This window comes from Dendropsophus ebraccatus, chromosome 8, assembly GCF_027789765.1.
Source record: "Dendropsophus ebraccatus isolate aDenEbr1 chromosome 8, aDenEbr1.pat, whole genome shotgun sequence".
In the NCBI taxonomy this organism is placed as follows: domain Eukaryota; kingdom Metazoa; phylum Chordata; class Amphibia; order Anura; family Hylidae; genus Dendropsophus; species Dendropsophus ebraccatus.
Genome location: NC_091461.1, coordinates 117,985,915 through 118,013,269, shown reverse-complemented (window position 1 = coordinate 118,013,269; position 27,355 = coordinate 117,985,915). Strand labels below are relative to the sequence as shown.

At 42.7% G+C, this 27,355-nt stretch overlaps 1 protein-coding gene across 3 annotated transcripts in view; it reads left to right on the top strand.

Moving 5' to 3' along the window:
- The window catches only part of COL24A1 (collagen type XXIV alpha 1 chain), a 186,625-nt gene that overhangs the window by 107,540 nt on the left and 51,730 nt on the right, over positions 1-27,355 (top strand). For all 3 annotated transcript variants that reach the window (XM_069981559.1, XM_069981558.1, XM_069981560.1), the window contains 10 exons: positions 5,566-5,619; positions 5,699-5,743; positions 5,990-6,043; positions 7,777-7,830; positions 10,663-10,716; positions 14,181-14,234; positions 14,449-14,502; positions 16,039-16,083; positions 26,028-26,081; positions 26,920-26,964. In XM_069981559.1, coding sequence (XP_069837660.1) covers positions 5,566-5,619; positions 5,699-5,743; positions 5,990-6,043; positions 7,777-7,830; positions 10,663-10,716; positions 14,181-14,234; positions 14,449-14,502; positions 16,039-16,083; positions 26,028-26,081; positions 26,920-26,964 — 513 coding nt within the window. The remainder of the gene's footprint in view (positions 1-5,565; positions 5,620-5,698; positions 5,744-5,989; positions 6,044-7,776; positions 7,831-10,662; positions 10,717-14,180; positions 14,235-14,448; positions 14,503-16,038; positions 16,084-26,027; positions 26,082-26,919; positions 26,965-27,355) is intronic.

The following is a 27,355-nucleotide window of genomic DNA, read 5'->3' as shown; positions in this document are numbered from 1 at the left end:
TAAAACAACCATCTTACCAGTATCCATATACTGGGCCTGATTCTGTGGCTCCATTTTTTATGGCCTCTTGTCTTGATGATACTGTGATGGTGCGCACAGTACACCTCACCATGAGATATTGCACATTTTCGGTGGAGTTGTGTAATACTCACTGTTGGTGTCCTGCCTGCTCCTTAAAGGATCTCTCATGAAATAACATCTCTCTTCCTGTACACAGCGAGGCTTGCCAGTTGGCATTGCGCCTCTTCATTTCGTTGGACAATTGACACAAATCAGCCTGGAACATTTTGGTAGTCTTTAGACAAAAAGAGTGTTCCCGATCTGCCAGCACTAAGCCTCCATCCCAGCTGTAGATCTCGGGAGCCCGGTGATTTATTGCACAAGGTTAGCCGCACTTCTCGGCTACTGAATCTGAATGGCTTGTGAAATAAATACTCCAGCTCCATGCTGACCCTATGGAGTGCCAAGAATCTCGTGAACAGGAGGGGGTGCTGGGAGACACTCAGTAAAGGCTTATATAAAACAGCAGGGGCTTTCGGAGACCCCTTTTGAGGTAGAAGTAACCAGGAATAAAACATTCGGAATTCATTAAGTTTACTGTCTTTTTCTTCCGTCAGTGGAAAGCCATATATGATTGCTGTCTGGATGCAGATATAATTCCGAGTTCGTCTTACTTCTTATGTCATGGACTGGAATCGATAGAAATAGAGGCCAATAATCTATAATGAGAATAGCAGAATTGTGTTGTCCATATATACACATATAGGGGGACATTTATCAAATCTCTCTCATCCACCATATACTATCTCCGTCCATCATATACACATAAACTATCTCCATCCACCGTATACACACATACTGTCTCCCATCCACCATATACATGTATACTGTTGTCTCCCATCCACCTTATACTATCTCCATCCACCATATACACATGTACTATCTCTGTTCACCATATACACATATACTGTCTCCCATCCACCATATATACACATACTGTCCACCCACCCACCATATACACATAAACTATCTCCATCCACCATATACACACATACTGTCTCCCATCCACCATATACATGTATACTGTCTCCCATCCACCATATACATGTATACTGTCTCCCATCCACCATATACACATGTACTGTCTCCCGTCCACCATATACACATATGCTATCTCCTATCCACCATATATATTTATACTGTCTCCCATCTACCATATACACATATACTGTCTCCCATCTACCATATACACATATACTGTCTCCCATCCACCATATACATGTATACTGTCTCCCATCCACCATATACATGTATACTGTCTCCCATCCACCATATACACATGTACTGTCTCCCGTCCACCATATACACATATGCTATCTCCTATCCACCATATACATTTATACTGTCTCCCATCCACCATATACATGTATACTGTCTCCCATCCACCATATACACATATACTGTCTCCCGTCCACCATATACTATCTCCGTCCACCATATACACATGTACTGTCTACCACCCACCATATATACAGTATAAACATGTATACTGTCTCCCATCCACCATATACACATGTACTGTCTCCCATCCACCATATACATTTATACTGTCTCCTATCCACCATATACACATATACTGTCTCCCATCCACCATATACATGTATACTGTCTCCCATCCACCATATACATGTATACTGTCTCCCATCCACCATATACACATATACTGTCTCCCATCCACCATATACATGTATACTGTCTCCCATCCACCATATACACATATACTGTCTCCCATCCACCATATACATGTATACTGTCTCCCATCCACCATATACACATATACTGTCTCCCGTCCACCATATACTATCTCCGTCCACCATATACACATGTACTGTTTCCCATCCACCATATACATGTAAACTGTCCCCCGTCCAATATCTCATCTTCATTGAACTTTATCAGTATTTAGAGCTTCCCGCAATCCAACAATTGATCCAGTCTACTTCTCTCTTTCTTACCATACTGCACTATAGAGAGCAGAGGTCCCCAACCTTTTCTTACATTGTCACTCTGAGTATTAGAATGGTAGCTTACTATATAGATCGTCCGGTGAGATAGCAGCGCTGCCGCTCTTATTACTGGGTGAGGCGGCCAGCAGACTGTCGCTATCATTGTTAGCTGATCATTCTCTTTCAGCATGAGCCATTACTCCAAATGATAATCGCCCAGAACGTCTGGTAATCGGCAAAGTACGGACGATAATCGTTTCATGTAATAGGGCCTTAAGTGTGCAGTTTCCTAGCCGTGCAATCACAGGTTAAAGAGGATCTATCAGCAGGTTAGACGAATCTAACCTGCTGATATACCCCTAATGTGCCTGGGGCACGGAGGAGAAAGGTGTCTCTGTTATCTTCATCCTCTGCGCAGTTCCTGTGCTGTTAGCAGTATAATCCTTAGTCCAAAGCACCGTTAGGAGTACCAGCCTGCTCCTTCTAATGATAATCATTGGACAAGGCAGGGCAGTGCTCCTAACGGTGCTCCGAACCAAGGATTACTCTGCTAACAGCAGAACGGGGCCGAGGAAGAAGGTAACAGACATACCATCCTTCATAGCGCCCCATGCGCAAAGGTTCTTCTTTAAAAGACGCATTGCATGATGCATGATGCATGATGTCATTGGGTTGTTAGTGTAATGCAGGACAGGACAGGTCTCCCAGAGCATGCAATAATAAGTGATGTGATAACATAGACAACAGAGAGGACCCCTGTACAACACTCTACACAGCGCCCCAGCTCTCCAATAACTACAACAGCCTGTTAGTAAAGACGACATATACATTGTCAGTCACCATTATTGTGGCTGTCTGGCAATATCCTGACAAATTTACATTTCTTGTACTATAAACAATAAGTAAAATGTGGGAATCCCTGGTACGGTCTTATATACAGTCCACTGGTAGAAACTACTGTAATCCAATGAGTTCCTACAGGGTCCAGTGCTCTCCCACTGACTATGACATGTGGATGGATTACAATAGCTTATTAGCCTCCCCCCGAGGGTACAAGTATAATAAAGCAAATCATTGTTATTGGCTTTTTGGTTGTCACTTTTACTGATTGGAATGGAGAGGATTTTTCTTCTGTAAGAATTCTTTGCTCCCCGACCCATCCTGTATGTTTCAGTCGCTCACATCTGAGGACATCATGTAGGCAGCAGCTGCTCTACAGGGATCTTACAATTAGAAAAACTTTGAAAAGTTTTGAAGCTGTGGAGCAATGAGGAGGCTCAGCAGCACCACCTGTTGACTGAGAGATACTGGATCAACTCTACAGTACAGACAAGATCTTGACATTGTGCTAATGTGACCTAGAATATTTTTCAGGACGCTGTGGATTTTACATTAGATTAAACTTTTCATTAATTTTTTTTTAACAAATTATAATTATAGCATTAGTTGTTCTTTATATCTGAAAAATATAAGTCATATATATGTGAAGTTTCTTTGGTAAGACCTCACCACATTTGTTAGCGCACCTTCCCATATGATGGACCATCTGAAGCCACTCTGTATGGAAGCACCAGATGCAAGAAGCTGGAGTTGTTGCACCCAGTGCTGCTTCCTGCAGTTCATGTCCTCATGTAGAGGCACATCACTAAGTCCTATGGACAAGACCGCAGACCTGTCAGCATGTCAAATTGGAAAATGCAGCAACATCCTCAGTGGAGAGAAATTATCCTGGTTTTCTGGATATGAAAATGCACCTTCAAGGTTTATTGAAACACTACAACATTTTTGTGAAATGGACTTGGTTTGCGTTGAAACCTGTTCCAGTTCTTTGCAACTGCTAATGTGATGGCTTCCTGTCTCACTGCTGCCCACTTCTCCCTACTTCCTGTTGTCCCCATAGGAACTTCCTGCTCTGCTAATCACTAACCGAGGTGGGTCACTACTGCACTCAGTGAATGGATGAGAGGGCAGTTCCCGTGCCGGAGGAACCCTTTAAGACGTCTTTCAGACAACTTTAACATGGCTGCAAGTCATAACCAATCCACAGGTCTAATTACCCAAACTGAAAGCATCATAGATCCCTACGATGTCTCCATGTCGGGTATTAACCCTACAGAGGGTCCTGGAATGGAGCCATAATATAGATAATATTATTCTCAAACCAGTGTTGTGTCTTTGTCGATTCCCAGACACACTAATAGGAGAAGCTCGGTGAAATTTTTTATCAAAGTATTTTATTGCGCCCCCACACCCCCCCAAAAAAAAAAAAGTTTTGCAAATCCCCAATGTACAGTTATTACGGGAAATGCACATAAAGTGCTTTTTTTCCCCTGCACTTACTACTGCATCAAGACTTCACTCCCTGGATAACATGGTGATGTCACTTCCTGGATAACATGATGATGTCACTTCCTGGATAACATGATGATGTCACTTCCTGGATAACATGATGATGTCACTTCCTGGATAACATGATGTCACTTCCTGGATAACATGGCGATGTCACTTCCTGGATGAAATGCTAATATCATGACCTGACTCCAAGAGCTGTACGGGCTGTGGCTGCTGGAGAGAATGATGGCAGAGGGATGCTCAGTGTCCCTCCAGTGCCCTGTGTCCCTCAGTGTCCCCCTGCCATCATCCTCTCCAGCAGCCACAGCCGCACAGCTCTGGGAGTCGGGTTGTGGCATCACCATTTTATCCAGGAAGTGACCTCACCATGTTATCCAGGAAGTGACATCACAATGTTATCCAGGAAGTGACATCACCATGTTATCCAGGAAGTGACATCACCATGTTATCCAGGAAGTGACCTCACCATGTTATCCAGGATTTGACATCACAATGTTATCCAGGAAGTGAGGTCTTGATGCAGTAGTAAGTGTATATTGGTGATTTGTATAACTTTTGGGGAGCAATACAATTCTTAAATAAAAATTTTCGCTGCACTTCTCCTTTAATAAACCATCCATCCATCGACATGTGAAAGATTTTTTATCTAAATAAGGACTGATAGGACACAGGGGACTCCATGAAATCCAAGTCTACTAAGAGAGTGTTCTGTGTCCAACCTCAATTACCCCGGTACGGCCAAAAACTACAATGACTGTGGAAAGTCCAAAGAACAGAAAGCTTCTTTTCTACAGCTTCATTACCCACATACTCTGATATCTCTACGGAAGATCGCAAATGTCTATAGTTTATTACATACATATTATTTTATTATCCCTCCTGGTCATTTTGCTTGTCAGATTTGGAAACTTCTCAGTCCAGGCATTTGAGTTTATGGTCATATTTCGGACTGTCGTATGAAAGACGAGGACCCGCTTAGCCGTCACCTGACTTCTTATAAAGAGAGCATAATAACAGTATATTAAGCAATTATTTGAAGGAATTCTCCATGAATGCTGGCAGTCACTGCAAAAGCTTAGTCTCATAAAACTACAAAGTCCTGGATACATGACAGCATTACCCAAAAAACACTGCCCCCCCCTAATGCTGGAGCAAGCTTAGAACCCATAATACTCTTGTTAATATTGCTTTTTGCATTGCTTTATAGGGAGAAGTGGGGCCCGCAGGAGCATCGGGGCCGCCTGGGATCCCTGGTCCTCAGGTACTTTGGAAACCATCAGTATTTTGGCACACGGTGATCACATGATTTGAAAAATTTGATAGCATTTTTTCCATTCTAGGGCATTCCAGGAATTATGGGGCAACCCGGACTGAAAGGTGATAAGGTGATCTAAATATTTCTATTATCAGTGTGAATATTATGGCGTAGAAAATCCGCACTTGTAAAGTTAATCCAGTTTGCTGAAAGAATAATTGACGACCAAGTTGCCGTGTTAAGAGCGGCCTGGCAGAATTTAGGAATTTTAATTCTTTTTAATTCCCGAGAATTTATCCAGCTACCGCTGCCAGAGAACCTTGTGCATTTCTCAGCGTCATTGTTATTATATGACTTATCATGATATATTATTTAGGGTGAAGCCGGATTCTCGGGGGAACCGGGCGAGATGGGCTATCCGGGAGATAAGGTACGTTACATGGCACAGTTATATGGGGATATTCAGGAACATACGTGAAGATATTATGGCTGGTATCTCATGTAGATTGTTGACCATAAGGCTGTACAAACAATGGCTGTTCCGTGTGAAAGGTCGATGTTTAATGCTACCAACGGCCGAAATGAAAGGTGGAGTCCAGTGTCGGACCTTTTTTCCAAAGAGCTTTGGTGGGGAGGTAGGTGCATTTTGTTATGTTCAGCCACCTGCTCCCCGGCTCCAGTGCTGGGTCCCACCTTGGCCACTGAGTGGGGCTGACACGTCACGACCTGGGTCCCCACTCTGCCCTGGGGGGGGCAGTGGAATTCCCCTTTAATGATCATCAATTCTGGCCATAGGTAACGTTAAACATTGGCTGTTAACATGAAACGGCCATTGTTTATACAGCTTATGAACCATAACCCATTGTTCTGCATCTGATTCGTATAGTTTATAGTTTTGTTTGACATTTAGCAGATTGTTACCACTGTTGCTCAATGTAAATAGGGCTTCGTCTACAATTGTTTTCTGAAAATGCAGAAATGTACTGGATACTACTTGTTACCTGATACTACTATAAAATCGTCTTGGATTACAAAAAAAGCTGACATAAAGTCTTTTCTTGTTGCAGGGTTCAAATTGCCCTTTGTGCCGTCTTTGGGGTAAAAAAAAACCCCAATGTTTTAATCCGGAGTAGATGTGTCAAAGAGGTGGGGCTATAGCATGGGTCTCCAAACTGTGTCCCTCCAGCTGTTGCAATACTACATTTCCCTTCATGTCTGGACAGCCAAATCCACCGCTTTAGCTGTACGGGCATGATGGAAATTGTGGTTTTGCAACAGCTGGAGTGAGGCAGTTTGTAGACCCCTGGGCTAGAGTGTCTGTGCCCGAGGCCTACGCCGCCTCTCAGGCCTTCCTTCCCGCCCTCCTTCTATTAAGGATGACCCCGGCACGACTTTTCCTCTTCTGCACTGTAAAAACCATTGCAAGCGGAAGAGGCCGGGGCAGTGTGCCCGCTCTTCTGCTCGCAAAGGTGTATGCACAGAGTTTTTTTTCAGCGCCAAAGAGGAACAGTCATGGCCAGGGGTGTCACTAAAAAGAAAAAGGGTAGGGAGGAAGGCCTAAGAGGCCTAAGGCCATGGATGCTCGTTAACATTGCTACTCTGGATTAAAACATTGTTTTTTACTCCAAAGATGGCACCAGGAGCAATTTTAACCCAGTGAAGGGAAAGGACTTATGTAACCAATGTTACCTGTGGTATTGGGGGGAAGGGGTGGGTGGGGAGTGGATGGATACAGATTAAGTTTAAAACGATTTGTCACGAAGAGCACATATCCCCTAGGAGAGAAGTGTCTCTTCACAGGAGGTCCAACCACTAAAACATCCTGCAATCTCAAAAACTTGACTCCCAAATCTCTCTTCTCTGTGGAACGGGAGTACGCGTACTCAACTGAGGCTCCATTCATTGTCTATGGGAGTGCCGAAGATAGTTGACTTTGAGGAGCTCTGTTCTCAAGATCAGACACTTATCTCTATTCATGGGATCTGGTGCCTTAAAGGGGTAGTCCAATCTCAGCTTATCTATGGGATAGGGCATACCAAGCTGATCACTGATCAATTACAGACACCATAGAGAGATGTTATTGGACTATTTTATTTATCATGTTATATAGTTTTTAGGTCTTACACAATATTTTTCAGTGATTACGTCTTTTTCCTTAATCAGGGTGCCGTGGGTTTGCCAGGACCTCCCGGATTGAAAGGAAAACCAGGACCCCCGGTATGTCAGCCTGTTTTGGTTTGCAAGTAAGATCACAATAAGAATGCTATTGACATATTGTTATCATGAATCATGTGTTCCTTTTCGGCATTCTAGTCCGCTGTACATAGTGAGCGCGGTGTGGGTGGAGAGCGATCACAAAGAACTGCACAAATAGCCTCCTGTGATTTAACTGGAGACGCTACACGTACATTGGAAAGCCCCTTGGCTAGCAGACAGTCTATTATAGTCATTTACCAAGCAACATAAGCAGACACGCCAACAGTCCCATCTTGGGAAATAGCAGAAGAAGGGGCAATTCTAGGATTGTAGACCTGGATAGGATTAAGACGTTCTGCAGTTTGTTTGGGGGAGCTGGATAGTACTGGTGCTCCTTGGTATACAGAGTGTTACAAGCTTCATGGGAATCTAATCTGCAGAGAATTCATTTTACATTGACAACTACTTACCATAGCTTCCCTTACAGTCACTGACTGAGTATTATATGTTAAGCCAGGATCTTCCTCAGAAGGTGGAGTAACCCACCTGTACACAACTCCTTCAGGATTTTTGCCCCTTGTCAGTACAGTGAAGGACTAGTGAAGTCGTTTGTCTCATTAAAGGGGTACTCCGGCGAAAACATTTTTTTTCTTTCAACTTGGATGGTTTTAGAAAGTTATATAGACTTGTAATTTACTTCTATTTAAATATCTCCAGTCTTCTAGTACTTATCAGCTGCTGTATGTCCTGCAGAAGGTGGTGTATTCCCTCCAGTCTGACACAGTGCTCTCTGCTGCCACCTCTGTCCATGTCAGGAAATGTCCAGAGCAGGAGAGGTTTAATATGAGGATTTGCTGCTGCTGCTGCTGTGGACAGTTCCTGACATGGACAGAGGTGGCAGCAGAGAGCACTGTGTCAGACTGGAGAGAATACCCCACTTCCTGCATGACATACAGCAGCTGATAAGTACTGGTAGACAGGAGCTTTTTAAATAGAAGTAATTTATAAATCTGTATAACTTTCTGACACCAGTTGATTTAAAGTGACTCTGTACCCACAATCTGACCCATCCAAACCACTTGTACCGTCAGATAGCTGCTTTTAATCCAAGATCTATCCTGGGGTCCGTTCAGCAAGGGATGCAGTTATTGTCATAAAAATAACTTTTAATCCAGCAGCGCTGTGTCTAACGGCCGGGGCTTACATTTGTATATGCATTAGGCTGGCACAACCTCTCCGTCCTTCCCTCCTCCCCACCCTCCTCAGCATTAGGCAGATTGCTTCCTATTCCCCACCTGTTTGTATAATGAACATGGGCTGGATCGTAAATACACCTGTGCAAAGCTTGGAGAGATTGTGTGTACAGAGTCGCTTTAAGGGTACAAACCCACTTGACGTATTTGCTGCGTGAATCAGTCTTAAAAATAAGCAGGCAAAACGCAGGTTGGCTTTATATGATTGTTCTGCGTTAAAATACGCAATTGCGTATTTTTGAAGCGTGAAGCTTGTTGTTAGCAAAGCATCAGTTGTTAACAACCTGTGCGAAAAACGCATGTAGCTTTATGCTTCAAAAATACGCAATTGCGTATTTTAATACAGAACAATTGTATAAAGCCAAACTGCGTTTTGCCTGCTTATTTTTAAGACTGATTCAATTCAAATACGTCAAGTGGGTTTGTACCCTAAAGGAAAATTTTTTTTACGGGAGTACCTCTTTAAGATGACTGCCAAATTGGTATATGGAGTCTTACAATCAGTGCAATGCTTTGTGGGAAATGAATTAAAATCTTTAGAGGTAAGACTAATTAGCCAAAAGAATGAAATCAAACAAGAAACACTTCTTAGTTGAAGTATGGAAATTAGCTCCCCTCCAGAAAGAAGAAAATGGTGTCTTTACTGCCACCTATAGGTAACTGCCCTGTAGGTTAATATCTAACCCATAAAAGAGCCTTAGAACATGACCTGGATATTAGCCAAACCAGACAATCCTCTGTAGGCAGCTGTTTTGCCATTCTTACCCCTATCAGTATGGAGCAGAAAGGGAAGCCTTTGATGTGGTGATGGGGACTAATGGCGTTAGACTTCTTTTTGCTGTTTATGCTTTTTTTGCCATAAAAAACCATAGTAGCCGGATGTTATGACATTTGTAAAGGTCATGTATCCTTGGAGCCGCTTAGTTATAGAATCAGACCAGTGTACAGTTCATTCCTATAGCACAGGTCATCTATAGTGGCTTCTGTATACTGTATTGTGATACTCATTTTCATATAAGAAGTTTGTTTAAAGGGGTACTCCAGATGAAAAAACTTGCTTTCAAATTAACCTGTGTCAGAAAGTTATACAGATTTGTAATTTACATCTATGAAAAAAAAAGTCTTAAAGGGGTACACAGGCAAAAAAAATCACTGATTTTCTTTTAAATCAGCTGGTTTCAGAATTTTGATTTGCTTCTGTTTAAAAATCTCCAGTCTTCCAGTACTCATCAGCTGCTGTATGTCCTGCAGGAAGCGGTGTATTCTTTCCAGAGTGACACAGTGCTCTCTGCTGCCACCTCTGTCCATGTCAGGAACTGTCCAGAGCAGTAGGAAATCCTCATATTAAACCTCTCCTGCTCTGGACAGTTCCTGACATGGACAGAGGTGGCAGCAGAGAGCACTGTGTCAGACTGGAGAGAATACACCACTTCCTGCAGGACATACAGCAACTGATAAGTACTGTTTTACTACATGTCTTTTTTAACCAAAAAAGTTGAGACATGACAAAGATAAAACATTTCTCCAATTATACTGCATGGAAAGTGCGGCGTTTAAAGAAAAAAGTCCAGAATTTCTAATAGTTCTTTATGCATTTTAGGGAAAAACTGGAGATCGAGGACCGCAGGGATTGCCAGGCCCCCCTGGACCAGAGGTAACAAATGCAGCTATATATACTGTATCCATAGAACAAATTGTTACTCCACCCTTGAAGGGCCACTACGGTTCACAGCAGAATTGTCTTTTCCTTTTTCCTGCTCCACCATCAGAGCAACACAACGAGGAAAACAGATATACAACACATCCCATTGACTTTATGCCTAAACCAAAATTACTTTTGTTGCACTGGTGGTGGGACTACTATTCCTAGTGCACTGATCTGACCCTAGCTGCTGATATTCAGAGAGGTGGGCCGGCCAGGGTGGATTGGTGCACTGGGGGGTTGTAGTCCCGCCCCTAGTGAACCAAAACGCCTGACTGTGTTACACGCAGGCTGTGTAAACATCCGGTACATCTTTGCACTGTCTAGTCTAATTTGCTTACATTATGCCAACAACGTGCACATACTTTGGAGCACTTTGCTACACACTGTAACAGTTAAAGTGTACCTGTCCTTATAAAAAACTTTTGACATGTAGAGACATAGAAACTCGTCAAAAGTTTTGATCGGTCCGGGTCTGAGTGTTCACACCTGTACCGATCGGGAGATAGAGTGGGGATAAGATGCGCTGCAGCGCATCCTCTCTCCGCTCTAAATTTAAAAAACGATTTGGACTTATAACGGGCTCCTAAATACAGGGTGGTCCAAAGGTAGGTGGTCAGTATCTGTAATAAGGTTATGAAGGGGTGGAATTATCAAACAATGGTGTAAAGACTTTTTGGAAAATGAAAGGTGGAATCTGATTGGTTGCAGGGGGCGACTGAGCCAGTTTCACAGATCCACCTATTTTCTGTCCACCCTGTATAAATGATCATATAATATAGTTATGGTGACAGACATGCATAGGAATCCTCTATGTGACACTTCTGTTCTCCATCGCCATGTATGACATTGTTCTGCCTTAAGGGACGTCACACAGATAATGTGGAGTAATGAAGTGTAAGCTCCGTTCTGCTGCTCCATACCCTTTCTCAGCATTGATGGATGGGATGTATGATGGCTTATGGGGCTTTGTATAAATAATCTGCTGATAATTCCGCGTATGTCAAACATGTGCATGTCAGTATCGTTTACATTCCTTAAAATATCCCTGATTAGTTTCATTCAGCCAAGTTCTCCTCCCGGGTCATGTTAATTTGCTTATTTCACACTCAAAAAAGTTGGTATTGGCGTGGAGACCCTGGCCTCAAACTCCGCCTCTGCTTGTTTTCCCATGCACTTTTTAGTTTTCCCACAGGGTTTTAGGCTGGGTTCACACCGCATTTTGCAGTCAGTTTTTTCATCCACTTTTTTGCAAAAAAGAAAACCCAGATGTGTTTGTGTGCATTTGTTTTTATCCGTCTTTGACTTTCATTATAAAAAAAGGATCAAAATGCATCTTTTTTTTTTTTAAGTGTACACAAAAACGTGGTCAACCACATTTTTGTAAATGTTAAAAAAAGAACGGAACAAAATGGACGCACACAAACACATCTGGGTTTTTATACATTTTTTTTGTCCATTATTGCAAAAAACGCATGAAAAAACGGACTGCAGAAAATGTAGTGTGAACCCAGCCTTAACATACGACTGGGAATATGTATATTTATATGGATATCTATATGAATATGTATATGTATTTATTTATATTTACATTATATATATATATATATATATATATATATATATATAGATATGTTTTAAGCCAATAGACAAATATATCAATAGGCAAACAATATCATGGTAGTTTAATAGCATCAACCTATTAACCCTTCCACACAGTGACTAAATAGCACCAAACAGTACCCAAATAATAGTGATATATAATTCCCAACAAGAACAGCACCATGCAGTGCTAAAAATAGTGCTATACAGTGCCCATAAATAACAGTACTATACGGTGATATACAGTGTCCAATAGTTCTACCCAAATGCTGAAAAAATAATGCTATAAAATGTCCAAAAACAGTAGCCTATGAGGCTGAATTAATAGTTATATACAATACTATAGTAATAACCTACAATGTCCAGAAATAATAGATCCATAAAGGGCTAAAATAATAGTGATACAGAATAAATAATATTGTCATACAGTGATAATCTAATAGCCACCTACAGTGCTGAAATAATATTTTCATACAGTTTACATAATAAGGCAGTTCACACTAGGTATAAGTTAATTAAACAACTTGTGTAGCTGCTATTCATTGAATATCGGCCACACAGAACTGTCAGTTCAGACAATGTAAAGTCTGGCTCCGGCCGCACTTTACATATCGGCTATGGTGATTTGAAATGCGGACACAGCATGCTATTTATTAGATCTCTATGGTAGTCAGTCAAGACAACAGAAAAATTATGATTTTTTCCCTTCCTAAACTACAAATAGTCATTGATAGTGATGTTTACCTGAAGTCACTGTCTGTATGTAACTTTATGAGACTTATATTGAGTAACACAGAGTAGGTGACCTCCCACCCACGCAGCAATTTCTGCTACAATTGAAAGTGGGGGCCGCAATTAGCATCTGATCGGAAAAGTAGTTTAGCCTCAACACAGTAATACAAGGGGGAGAATAAAAGTTTTCTCTGGAGTGTCCCTTTAATGCACTTAGGCCCCTCTAGCGGTGATTGTAGCTTTCTCTATGCTAAAAGAAGTGGATCTGCTATTGCTGTACATATATACTAAGAAATGATCCATATAAGAATCATGAGATTTTAACAGGTCACTGACTATGCAAAAAAGGGTAAAACAATCAGGAAGCAGATGTAAGAAATTGAAGCTTACAAGCAATTTTAAGAAACTCTGTAATAGGGTTTATTAGGCAAAAAATCCTCTTTCTGTACTCAAAAAGTGTTTCCTACCTCTTCCCACACCCACCTCACCTCTTATCTGTGCATTATCAGGCAAAGCCATCTTCATTACAGAGGAGTAAAGTAAAGACTGGTTTGCTGTGTCTATTATAACCTATGGAGGGGGGAGGGGCCAAGGGGGATGAGTGATCAGGGAGGGCAGAGAAGCAGCTGTACTGTTTGGAGACTGTCTAAGCACATAAATCGCTGGATTCACAGGTCAGAAAGGTCCGTGCAGGTCTGGGAGCTTGGTGAGATAAGATTGCAGGATGTTGTGCTGTGCAGTGCTTCCTTTTCTCCTCTCTGTTCTCACTCCTCCCCCTCAGCCCCTCCCCTCTCCATAGAACATAATGGACACAGAAATCCTGTTTCTTCTGAAGTGAGGGGGGAGGTAGGAAAACAGCTTTTTGAGTACAGAAGGAAACTCTTTGCCTAATAAAACCTATGACAAAGTTTCTTAAAATTGCTTGTACTATTGACACTTTATTTTATACAGCATTTTGGCCCCGTTTAGATTACTTAACACTTAGGGGTGAACATTCATAACATTTTGCTTATTATTGTTACAACATTTTACTTCCTTTAAAAAAAATGAACTATACTTTTTGTGGGTTTTTTTTAACCTAGGGTTTTCCAGGAGACATTGGCTTGCCAGGGTTAAATGGACCTGAAGGACCAAAGGTAAAAATTGTGTTCCTTGGAATGTGTGTACGGTATGTTTGTGCTCTCATTTACACCTACGTTCCTGCCAAAATAGGTGTATTTTCCATGGCATTTTTCCAAACTGTAATAAAGCCCCTAACAGCTGCCAGCTCTTGAGGACGTTGCTCGGTGTAAGCTGTGGATTTTCAGGACTGTGATGTAAAAGCCGGTGGTAATAAGTCTTTCTTTTTAGGGTCTTATTGGAGACAGAGGGCCTCCGGGTCCCCAAGGTCCAAAAGGTGCAGAGGTAAGACCACCTGCCCCCTCCTCTAAAAAAAACCCAAAACAATAGTTAAAGTGTCAACTAGCATCATCATAATGTCACTTCCACACGTTGTGACAATAAAATAAAAAACAAATAGCTTATATTGCAGAAGTAAGTAAATCTATAAACCTAGGCACAAATGCCAAAATTAAGGGCAGGATAACCATTTGGACTTATGGGAAATTGCGGCAAGTCAATGGTTTCTTTAAAGGGGTTATCCAGCGCTACAAAAACACGGTGACTTTCTTCCAGAGACAGCACCCATTGTCTCCAGTTCAGGTGTGTTTGCAATTAAGCTCCATTCACTTCAATGGAACTGAGTAGCAAAGCCTGCACCCAAACTGGAGACAAGAGCGGTGCTGTCTCTGGAAGAAAGTGGCCATGTTTTTGTAGCGCTAGATAACCCCTTTAACAGTTACGACCCTCCTTTAAGTTTAGGGGCAAGGCCTACAGGAAAAAGACAATAGTGGTTAGTATCTACCAATAAGTAATCCAAGCAACAACAATCAGGGAACTGGAGACATGGGTTATAGGTGTCCAAAGCTCATTGATGCATTTGTGGAGCATGGTCATTTGTAAGGCAAAGAATGGCCACTAGATGAGGTCTGATCTGACAGAATGGGTCAGCTACAATAGGACAAGTTGCTGAAAACCATCCTTCTGTCAATGATAGAAAAGCATCAGAACACACAGGGCATCACAGATTATTGTGCATTATGTAGCTGCAACTGCTCAAAGCCCATGCTGTCCTTGCTCCGCTGCTAAAGGTGTCTACAATTGGCTCATGAGTAGTGTTGGACGGACCTGTCAAATTGTTCGGGTTTGGCAAAGTTCTCCGAACCCGAACACTTGACATTTGATTCCCTACAGCTGCAGAAGATGCAAGCCGCCCTAGGGCTGCCAGAAAAACATGAATACCGCCTATGGCCTATGGCTGTATCCATGTTTTCTAGGACTACCTAGGGAGGCATCCTACTCCTGCCGCCGCCATTGAGTAGACTCAACACTACTCATGAGCATCAAACCTAGACTATGGAGCCTGCTCTGATGGATCCTGTTTTCTCTTATATCATGTGGATGTTTTTGTGCATAGACATCACTTACCTTGGGGAGAGATGGTATCAGCAGGATCTGTGCCAGGTCACATGGCAGTAATTGTTCACGTGTAGTTTACAGAACAGTTCAACTTGGTTTCCAAATTCCCCAGATCTCCCACCTTACAGAAAATATAGGATCTGCTGCTGATGCCCTTGTGCCTGATACCATAGGACACCTTCAGAGGTCTTGAGGAGTCTATGCCTTGAATGGTCACATCTGGTTTAGTGGCCCTGTACAGGGACTACCAAATATTAGGGAGGAAGTTTTCATGTTATGGCTTTATGCCAAATCTATCTATGTATTTATTCTAAACCAAGAGACATAATACCAAGAGCTTTAATACAAAGTGGGTCCTGGTTAATGTATTGTATCTTAGATTGTATTTTTCTGCGTTACCCATTTAGTATTTATGTTTTGCAGGGAGAAGAAGGACCTCTGGGACCTCCGGGTGGTCTTGGACCAGTTGTAAGTTGACTGGATACCTTAGTGCTGTATTATGTCTATATAACAGTAGGGCCTCTCATACATAGATCAGCAGTGTCATACAACAGCTCACTAGGGTCCGCCTGCAGATGTTACCATCATGGGAGTCATCCATGGTCTTCAAAGATGCTTTTTCATTCTTACAAAGGAGTTTACTCGGAAATCTGGAACAGATTGATGGCCGTCCTTACTCAATATCCCTTAGTTACGTAATTATTAGTTGTTATTAGTTATTTAGTGCTTTTTGTTTCTCGGTTGGATACTCAGGCTGGATTTCCTAACTTCTCCTGCATGAGGACCACATGTCCTTCCTGTTGAGCTGTTTTTATCCTTCTGGATACTCATGGAAATTGAGAATGAGCAAACATATAAATATAGATCAAAGCTGCATTACCCAACATAGAAACGTGAATTACCTCCTCCTGTTTCCGGGACTTGTTTAATTCTTTGGCTTCAACTTATCTCCTGCAATAAAAAAAGACCTAATATAAGACGACGCTATACAAGGTCCCTCCCTCAGTACAATCAGCTTCTCACTTTATTGTTTCAGTCCTTGGTGGAGGACAGAATTATTACTCTTCCGGTTGACCCATTTAAGTCTAGTTTGGTTTCAGATTGGGAGAATGGTGCAAAGAATAAGGTCTAAGGGCACTCAGCTCCTAAATCGGCTGCTACTAAGACCGTTGTGGGGGTCAGATAATCTCTCCAAGACATTTGGGTCAAACAGCTGAAATTCAACATGCCCAACCCTTCTATACCCCGACAGGGAGAACCAGGATGACCCATACACTTTGGAAGTTGTCCAAACCTGCTACCTCAGCAAGTTTGGCCAATATTTGTCTTAAGTATATGGGGACCTTAAAGTGTTCTTGTTACAAAGAGAAACTTTTGACATGTCAGAGAGACATCGGATGTAAAGAAGTCCAACAGCATCCATAAGTTCGTACACAAAGTGTAAAGATTTTATTACATCACCAGGCAAGAAGCAGAAATGTTGTCTTCTGAGGAGACGTCCCCCCTAGACTTGCATTAGGCAGCTGTCTCCACTCTTGACAAAAAGCCGGGAGAGGACCACACCGAGCAGAGATTTCTCCCGACTTGTTCTCCCTATCTGTCGCAATCTGAATGCACAGACCCTGACTAAGCAAAACTTTTCATGTCTCTCTGTGAAAATTTTAGTTTCGTGACAGTGCCTCTGGAAGAGACTGTTCCTCCTTTCCTTACCCTCCAGGCCCGAAAGACACATGTAAAGGTTAGAGATTCATGGCCATCTCTTATTGAACCTTAGGGACAGCCCATCTTGCACCTAGCTTCTGCCAAGGAACCAAAAGTTGAGGTTGGTTTCCCCAGATGAGCAGCTGGGTGGCGGAACCTGATAACTACCCAAAGACCCCTAGACCTTCTAGAGAGATCACCCTTAAGTGCACTGCAACCTGGTAAGATCCTGTGATCAAACTGTGACATAAAGAATATACCAGGATATGCTCTATGGATATAGACTGTAACTCTTGAGGAACTAGAAAATGTTCTTATACTATCAAACTCCTTGCTCTATATCCGTAAACAACAGGGCTCTGGGTGACTTGAGAGATGACTTTGATGCAGCTGATTCTCATTGAAGAGACTAATGTTCAGGTGATGCAACATGGGAAAACAGTATGCAAATTAGCTTCACTCCAGAAGGAAGAAAGCTTTTCCTCCTAAACGCTACCACTGTCTTGCTTAAGTCTTCATTCTTTCTGGTGATAGATCTCGTCTGTAGACGTCTACCATGTATTGTACATAAACATCACATTTTCACGTTGTTTGAAGTCCCGCAGTGAAGCTCACCAAGTCGTAAATATCACAGTCATGGTTATGGTTTGTTATACTCTGCAGTGGTGACAGGGAACACGGAAACCTCTCTGGTTATTATCATTGGTTTTATTGTGTCAATGGCAGGAATTAATTTCCCATAAAACACATGGAGCTAAATCTTGATCTTGAATTGATTTAAAAGACTAAAAGCAAGTTATTTACCAGACAATATAAACGAAGACGGCGCTTTATAAGCCTCAGGGGCTAAATGAAGTGTCTAGAAGACATAAAGGCAATTCACTGCTCATAGACAGTCACACAATGCCATTGTCTAAGAGAACCCAATATAAATACCACGTACTGGGTGCCCCCCCGCCTGGATGCCAGGGTCACATGATTAGCTTGCATTCAATCACATGCCAGACTCCCTTAGACGCAACTTCTTGTAATTTTTCTTTCTTTAGGCTGATGGCAATAAAACTTCACTGTCATTATAACTTTTAAAATCTAAATCAACAGTAGATGTGAAAGAAAGCAAGTTTGCAATATACATTCATTTATTTTTTGTTGTTATCATGCTGTAAAACAAAGCTGAACTTAGCAGAAATCCAGGTCCAGTCTCCTGAAGGCAGCTATACTTACTGTATCCAGGTCTAATTTCCTGAAGGCAGCTATATAACAGCTATACTTACTGTATCCAATCTCCTGGAGGCAGCTATATAACAGCTATACTTACTGTATCCAGGTCCAGTCTCCTCAAGGCAGCTATATAACAGCTATACTTACTGTATCCAGGTCCAGTCTCCTCAAGGCAGCTATATAACAGCTATACTTACTGTATCCAGGTCCAATCTCCTGAAGGCAGCTATATAACAGTTATACTTACTGTATCCAGGTCCAGTCTCCTGAAGGCAGCTATATAACAGCTATACTTACTGTATCCAGGTCCAATCTCCTGAAGGCAGCTATATAACAGCTATACTTACTGTATCCAGGTCCAATCTCCTGAAGGCAGCTATATAACAGCTATACTTACTGTATCCAAGTCCAGTCTCCTGAAGGCAGATTTTTAGACTTGTTCTGGTTGAAAAAAAGAGACTATACCCAAATTCGGGCCAGTACAGAGACACAGCTCAATATGTCTGACAATTACATGACTTCCTTCTCTCCGGAAGCGCTCAGATGACCTGGGATACACAGGACTTCCTGTTTTCTGACTATCTCCTGTTGTTTTTTTGTGTTTTTTTTTTTTTTTATTATTAGAAAAAAAAGAGTTGGAAAACAGCAAGTGTCGTGTTTTCCATGATAAACAGCAAGTGTCGTGTTTTCCATGATAACTAAAAACAAATAGTGAATGTAAATAGAAAAATTGCTTTATACCACATCTACTGATAATTTAGATTTTGAAAGTTCTAAAAACAGGGACACTTTAAAGGGAATGTGTCACCTATATTTTCTTTTACTGATTAGAGTCAGATACTAAAACTTCTTTTTTCATTTTAATCTGTTTCTATTTTCTGACTATAATTTTTAAATTTCATTTTTTTGTTCAAAATGTATTTTTATTAGTACACCAGATTCATTGTACATAGTATAACATTGTTTTAAATTCATGGTATACTCATTTTTAGAAAAAGAATAATACATTAAAGTGTATGATAACGAAGCCACAGTGTATGAATAATCACATGAAGAGTTACAAATTGTAGGCTCTCTAACTTTTAACAAACTAGACCAACCGGTCTATATCTGAAACACAACCACATTTAAAGGGGTAGTGCGGCGCAAAAAAATTATTCACAGAATAACGCACATTACAAAGTTATACAACTTTGTAACGTATGTTATGTCTGTGAATCGCCCCCTTCCCTGTGTCCCCCCACCCCCGCACGTGTACCCGGAAGTATGGTGCATTATACATTACCTGATCCGTTTTGAGGGCCGTCCGCCATTTTGTGCCAAACCTCATCTTTGGACGGACGGCCGAATCCTTGCCGCCGTCCCCCCTCCGCCGCGTCACAACTGTGCTCAGCCGCGATTGGCTGAGCACAGTTATGCTCAGCCAATCGTGGCTGAGCGGTTGATGACGCAGCGGAGGGGGGGCGGCGGCAAGGATTCCGCCGTCCGTCCGAAGATGAGGTTTGGCACAAAATGGCGGACGGCCCTCGACACGGATCAGGTAATGTATAATGCACCATACTTTCGGGTACACGTGCGGGGGTGGGGGGACACAGGGAAGGGGGCGATTCACAGACATAACATACATTACAAAGTTGTATAACTTTGTAATGTGTGCTATTCTGTGAATAATTTTTTAGCGCCGCACTACCCCTTTAAGTAAGCAAAGGAAGAAAGAAAAAGAGAAAAAGAGACTGAAAGAATAAAGATAAAAAAGAGAGAGGGAAGATGTTAGGGATGGAAGGTATCGGGGCTGGGACGGGAAGCAAGAGGGACGTCCAGCAAGGGTGTCACTAAAGTACATGCTGGAAAACATGACAGGGCCTATCCAGGAGCAGTGGGGTTCGTGCTAGAGGCATCCGGGCCTGACACCCATATTGTGAAGGCCGAGGAGGATTTAAATTCCATCCATTCACCCCACGTTGCCGTGAACTTCTAATGAGAATTAAGTTCCTCAGCTCTCAACTCCTCCATTCTCATTAAGAAGTTCAGTGCATCCACCCACATTACCCTAGACGGGGGTAGTGGATTTTCCTAATCTGGGCATGACTTGTCTTGTGGCAATCTGGAAGAAGCCTAGCAATTCCGTTTTAATTTTGGCTATGGACCCAGGTAAAATGGAGAGAAGTGCCATCTCCGGTGTCACTATGATAGTCAGAGAGGTGACGTTGGCGTATAGAGCCTGTATATCTGTCCACAAAGGGGCGATAAGGGGACTACCATATGTGAAGCATAGTTCCCACGTCTCAGGTGTCAGGTACCACCGTGTAAGAATTTTATAATTGAGCTCTTATACTCTGCTAGCAATGGATAATTTATGCGTGAGTATCCTGGATGTGGAGCACTCTTCAGTGGGCATAGTACGTCCTAGTTCTCTCTGCCACATCTCCTGGAAACTCAAAGGTGTGTCCTCTGCCCCTTCAGATATAAGAATGCCATACACCAACTGAATCTTATGCAAAGGAGCCTCCTAAGCCATGCATAGTTTTTCAAATGATGTCAGAAGAGCTGTCAATACAGTGATGGGTGCTAGAGATCTAATCATACTCCTGAGTCGGAAATAAGAGAGCCACATACCTGGGCCCACTCCACTCTCACCTCTTATTTTTGTTAGTGACCTCATCCCTAAGGCGGATAATACATCTCTAACCCTAGGCAGTTGAATGTGTGATGTAGGGAATAGTGTATGGTCGGATCGAGACAGGTTGAGATGTGGTTTCCCCAACAGTGGGGTGAAAGGGCCTGGAACATGAACCAGTCCCAGTGCAGAGGCAAAACCTCTCCACGCTTGGGATAGGGTCGTTAATAGTGGTGAAATTTGAAGCTTCCGGGTTAGGTCACCTCCCGGGATCCAAATAATACCCAGGGACAGGAGAGGGTCTAGAGTCCGCTCAACCCACACCACCCACAATTTGGAATCTTTATGGTAGAAACGATCTAAAACACAGGTGGCTATAAATGCCCTGTGGTAGTGTAAAATCTGGCATGCCTGTACAACCTAGTTCTTTGAAACAAGTGAATTTAAAATGGCGGAGTCTAGCACTGGACTGCCCCCATACAAATTTGGAGGCCAACTGGCGAAGTTGTTTTAGATAGGTACTGGGTAGGCATAGGGGAGCGGTTTGGAAAATAAATAATAATTTAGGTAGAGTGTCCATTTTTAGCACGCTAATTCTGCCAAACCCTGAGAGTGTCAGTGAACTCCAATTTCGGAGGTCCTTTTCTATCGTTAATAACAGGGGTTTGTTATTTAATTTGTAGAGCCTAGATGGGTCAGCAGGGATGTGTGTGCCCAAATATTTAAAGGAGAAGTTTGTTGGAAATTTTTTATTAAAGTATTGTATTTTCCCCAAAAAGTTATACAAATCACCAATATACACTTATTACTGGAAATGCTTATAAAGTGCTTTTTTCCCTGCACTTACTACTGCATCAAGGCTTCACTTCCTGAATAAAATGGTGATGTCACGACCCGACTCCCAGAGCTGTGCGGGCTGTGGCTGCTGGAGAGGATGATGGCAGAGGTACACTGATACCTCTGCCATCATCCTCTCCAGCAGCCACAGCCCGCACAGCTCTGGGAGTCGGGTCGTGACATCACCATGTTATCCAGGAAGTATAGCCTTGATGCAGTAGTAAGTGCAGGGAAAAAAGCACTTTATAAGCATTTCCCGTAATGAGTGTATATTGGTGATTTGTATAACTTTTAGGGGACAATACAATACTTTAATAAAAAAATTTGCCGGACTTTTCCTTTAATGGAGTCACTTCTCCAACAGAAAGGGAATTTCTCTTTTAAGGAAGATACCTCATTAGGGGGAGGGTGATGTTCAAGATGTCCGATTTTTGTAATTTGACTTTAAAATTGCTGAGCGCCCCGAACCTCTCGAATTCCTTCAAAACGTTCGGGAGGCCTACTTGTGGGTCAGTCAAATAAATGAGGAGATCATCAGCAAACAAGGACAGTTTATGTTCCTGGTAGCCCAACATCACCTTCCTGACTGAGTCATTTCTTTGTAGAGCATTGGCCAGGGACTCCATGACAAGTATTAAAGGAGAAGTCCGGCCAAAATTTATTTTTTATATGTTATTACTTATGGAAAGTTACAATTTTCTAATGTACATTAATTATGGGAAATGCTCATATACTGCTATTTCCCTTAATTTAGTGTATCAGGAAGTGTTAGAATTCTCTCCGAACCAGTGACGTCACGACGAACGGTGTAATTCCTATGGAGTGTCCAGCAGGGGGCGCTCTCTATATAGAAGTCAATGAGTACCATTGACTTCTATATATACTGCGCCCCTGCTGGACACTCCATTGGAATTACAATGGATGTGTGTATGTAATGTAATGTACTGTACTTTGCGATTGAATACATTTGCTGGGCACCGAGCAGGGAGGGAGAGAGGTGCCATCTACCTCCCCCCTCCCTGCTCGGTGCTGGGAACATATACACAGTACTACTCCCCCATTATCTGCAGATAATGGGTGAGTAGTACCTGTGCTATCTTATCGGCGTCCGCTCCGCCGCCGCCGCTCACACAAGGGCCGCCCGCTCCGCCGCCGCCGCTCACACAAGGGCTGCCCGCTCTGCCGCCGCCGCTCACAGAGGTGCCCCCTCCTCCTCCTCCTCGAAACACTATGGTCGCGCTGACTCCCCGCCGCCACTCACACTATCCGGCCATCCGCCGCTCTCTGCTCCTGCAGGCCGGCCACGTCAGCCCTCACCCACCCCGGCTGGGAGCACGGCGCTCTTGGTGCTTCCTGGTGTCCCAGGCCGGGGTGGGTGAGGGCTGACGCAGCCGGCCTGCAGGAGCAGAGAGCGGCGGATGGCTGGATAGTGTGAGTGGCGGCGGGGGAGTCAGCGTGACCATAGTGTTTCGAGGAGGAGGAGGGGGCACCTCTGTGAGCGGCGGCGGCGGAGAGGGCGGCCCTTGTGTGAGCGGCGGCGGCGGAGCGGGCGGTGATAAGATAGCACAGGTACTACTCCCCCATTATCTACAGATAATGGGGGAGTAGTACTGTGTATATGTTCCCAGCACCGAGCAGGGAGGGGGGAGGTAGATGACACCTCTCTTCCTCCCTGCTCTGTGCCCAGCAAATGTATTTATTGAATACATTTATGGGATACTTTGGGGAGCAAGGACACTTGCTCCCCAAAGTATTCCATAAATGTATTCAATCGCAAAGTACAGTACATTACATTACATACACACATCCATTGTAATTCCAATGGAGTGTCCAGCAGGGGCGCAGTATATATAGAAGTCAATGGTACTCATTGACTTCTATATATAGAGCGCCCCCTGCTGGACACTCCATAGGAATTACACCCTTCGTCGTGACGTCACTGGTTCTGAGAGAATTCTAACACTTCCTGATACACTAAATTAAGGGAAATAGCAGTATATAAGCATTTCCCATAATTAATGTACATTAGAAAATTGTATAACTTTCCATAAGTAATAACATATAAAAAATAAATTTTGGCCAGACTTCTCCTTTAAATTTCACTTTTTGTAAATGGTTATGGGGGCTGCCCTATTGCCTGGGCTGTTCTTAACAGCATTTAATGACATGTTTTACAACAAGACTCATGGACATAGATGACAATAGACAGCCTCTGTCCCTTTGAGATGAATGTGAAACATTACTGAGTGCGCTGTGACTTCTGAAGAGGTCATTCCACAGGGAGCTGATATTGTCTCCTCTATCTACTGGTGTCACATGACGCAGCAATGAGCCTACAGCAGCCTCCTCTTATCACCACAGGCACAACAGGAAGTATCAGCTTAGTTTTAGCCCCAGTGGTGAGAATAAAAACTGCAACATATCAGGAATAATTGATTATATAGATCGAAAAATCTAAAATTATAAAAATTTCACCAAGAATTCATAAAAAATTTGTTTAACATAAAAACATTACTTATACAATAAGTCAATAAGTCATCTGATGACACATTCCCTTTAGGTAGCCAGCGGCTGTCCAGGCATGATGGGAGTTGTAGTTTTGCAACAGCCGGAGGGAAGAAGGTTCCCCATCTCCGCTGTAGACCTCTAGAGCAAGTAGCCTAATACTAACAAAATGTGCATTTGTTGTGAGGCTTGAAACTGTACATAGGAACCATAGCTCCCAAAACAAACACAAGGTTATCGTCTGTTTTCGGGAGGAGAGAGGGGTTGAGGTCTTCTCAGATTAGATGTACTCTACAAATATTGCTTTTGGACTGAAAATCTTTAAGTGCTTAAAACCTTCTTGACCACATAGCGTGCACATGGCTAAATGGTTTGACCCTCAGTAATGGTGTCAGCAATTACCCAGTGCTCATTCCTGGGATGACCTGTTTGGCTCGGCTCCCTCTAAGCGATTCATAAGATTTTAATCCAATTACATCATTATCATACAATAAAAGCATATTGTAATGTGAACTTTTTGTTAGAAGATAAGTTGATTTGCTGCTGGTAGGACTCGAGCTGTTCTGCAACTTTCTCTGAACCTAGACGATTGGTATTTGGCTGGAGAGGTTTGATGCCACCCTAGGGAGGCCTATGGCTGTTTCCATGTTTTCCAGGACTCCCTGGGGTGGCATTCAACTTCTGCAGCCACCAGGAGTCAAATGAGTTCAGGTTTGGAGAAAGTTTGGCAAGTCTGCTCAACACTACTCTGAAATGAAATGTGGGAAAGTGTGTAGAACAGGACTGGTCCCCCAGAGAGAGAGATGCTCTTTATTGCTGCTCTTCACTCTGGCTAAGATCCTAAATGATGGACTTTATTCAGTTAAAGTGGTACTACGGGTATAGGTAAACAAAAACAGAGAGAGCAGGGGGTTGTGGGAACATAATAATGATACTATTCACATTCACCTGCCGGTCTCCTGTGTGTCCTGATCCTGTGGTGTTACAGCCCGCTCAGCCAATCAGTGACTACCTCTGCACTGACTTGATGAGCGGGTGGATCCTATGGTGTCATGATGATACAGGAACTGAAAGATTCAGGAGACTGGATGGTGTTAGTGGTGGAGCTGCCCCTGGAAAGGTAAGTATCATTTTATTATTATATCCCCCCCCCCCCCCCGCCCTCTCTACTTAAATTGCTCTACCGGAGTTCCAAGACCCCCCCCAAGGTTTTTTTTTTCTAAGTGACAGAGACTCTATAATAGCCACCAGAACAAAAGATCTGGAAAATTGCATAAGGGTATGTTCACACTAAATGGCTATGGGTGTATTTTCTGCATGTCACATGTCCCACTTCTCTGCAACACTGAAACCTAAGCAACAAGAAGAGTCCTGTTTTAAAGGAGTCAGGTGGGCGGGACTTATTGTAAGACTCCTCCTGATTGGTAGCTTGATTGAAGGGCAACTTTTTGGGTGTATAGCTGTGATAAGTCATATGAAACGGTATCATTTACCCCAAAAAATCTTTTTTCTCTTTCTAATTTGTTGTTAGGGAAGACCGGGACGTAAAGGCTACGCTGGAGAACAAGGCCCCGAAGGCTTAAAGGTGATTTATTTGTTACCAAGAAAGTGCTGCTTCCAGACAGGCTGAGGATGAGCTCACCATCTGGGACATTAAAGAGCTTCCTCATCCTCCTCTGCAGCCTTTCTGATGTTAATAGAGGTTTATAGGCGCCCCAGGCTTACGGGAAATCAACATCTTTTATATTTAATTAATATTGCACTACTACAAGTGGGCCTCTTCCACAGCAGATCTTACATGACATTTTATTGATTTTGGGGTGAATTTTAGTGCAGGTTTTTCTGTGTTAAAAAAAAAAAGGAAAAAATATATTAAATAATGGAAAAATGCATGCTGTGCGCCTCATTTATATTGATAGATATCATGATTTTTTTTATTTTTTTCTGTGGTGATGGGTCAAAGAGGCGGAGACCAGTGCATCTGTGTTCTAGGCCTGTGGCAACTCTTTCTTCTTGCTACCCGCCCTTCTTTTTAGCTACGCCCCTGGGGCAGGCAGGGTGGGCAGCAAAAAGAGAGAGAGGCTGCAGGTCTAGAGTACAGATGCTCTGGTCCCTGCCTCGCTCCGGAATGCCAGCAACAGGAGGAAACCATTAAAGCTACTTAGGGTACTGGTGGTTTGGGGGTTACAGTACAGATTTGTTCTGACATTTTGGCTCCCTACAGCCACCAGTAGAGGGAGCTTACAGCTGTTTGTGTATTAAACACAATAGTAAAAGAGTATGCAGTAGGATCTAATACCTCCCTCTAGTGGTGGTTGCAGGCAGCCTAAATTATTTTGTTGTTTTTGTCAAAGTATTTTGTGGATATACAGTTGTGTAATAAGTATTTCATGTAAGTGTTGTTTTTGTATGTTTTTCCTCAGGGTGAAGTTGGAGATGTAGGAAAAATTGGAAAAATTGGGGAAGCAGTAAGTTTTCTAATAGTTATTAGTTTCTGTTATAACTTTAGTGACCCTCATTATTTCAGTTCATGATAAATATTTTAAATTTCATAAACATTTCCCATACACAGATGACATATTCCCTGCAGATAGGCTCAGTTTACAAGGAGCAAAACTGGTCCGCCACAGAATCCCGCCTGCTTCCCTGACATAATGTCAGTCTATGGGAGCCTCGTGCGCCTCCTCTCTCTACACTGAAGAATGAAAGAATTCCGCCAGTTTTGCTTCGTGTGAACGGAGCCATACAGTGCTCTTAGGTTACTGTATTTAAAACTTACATTGGTCTTTCCTGGACAGATATAACTTGAAATCACATTTAACATACATTGTCAGACACTGCCCATCTGCAGTGTGATGT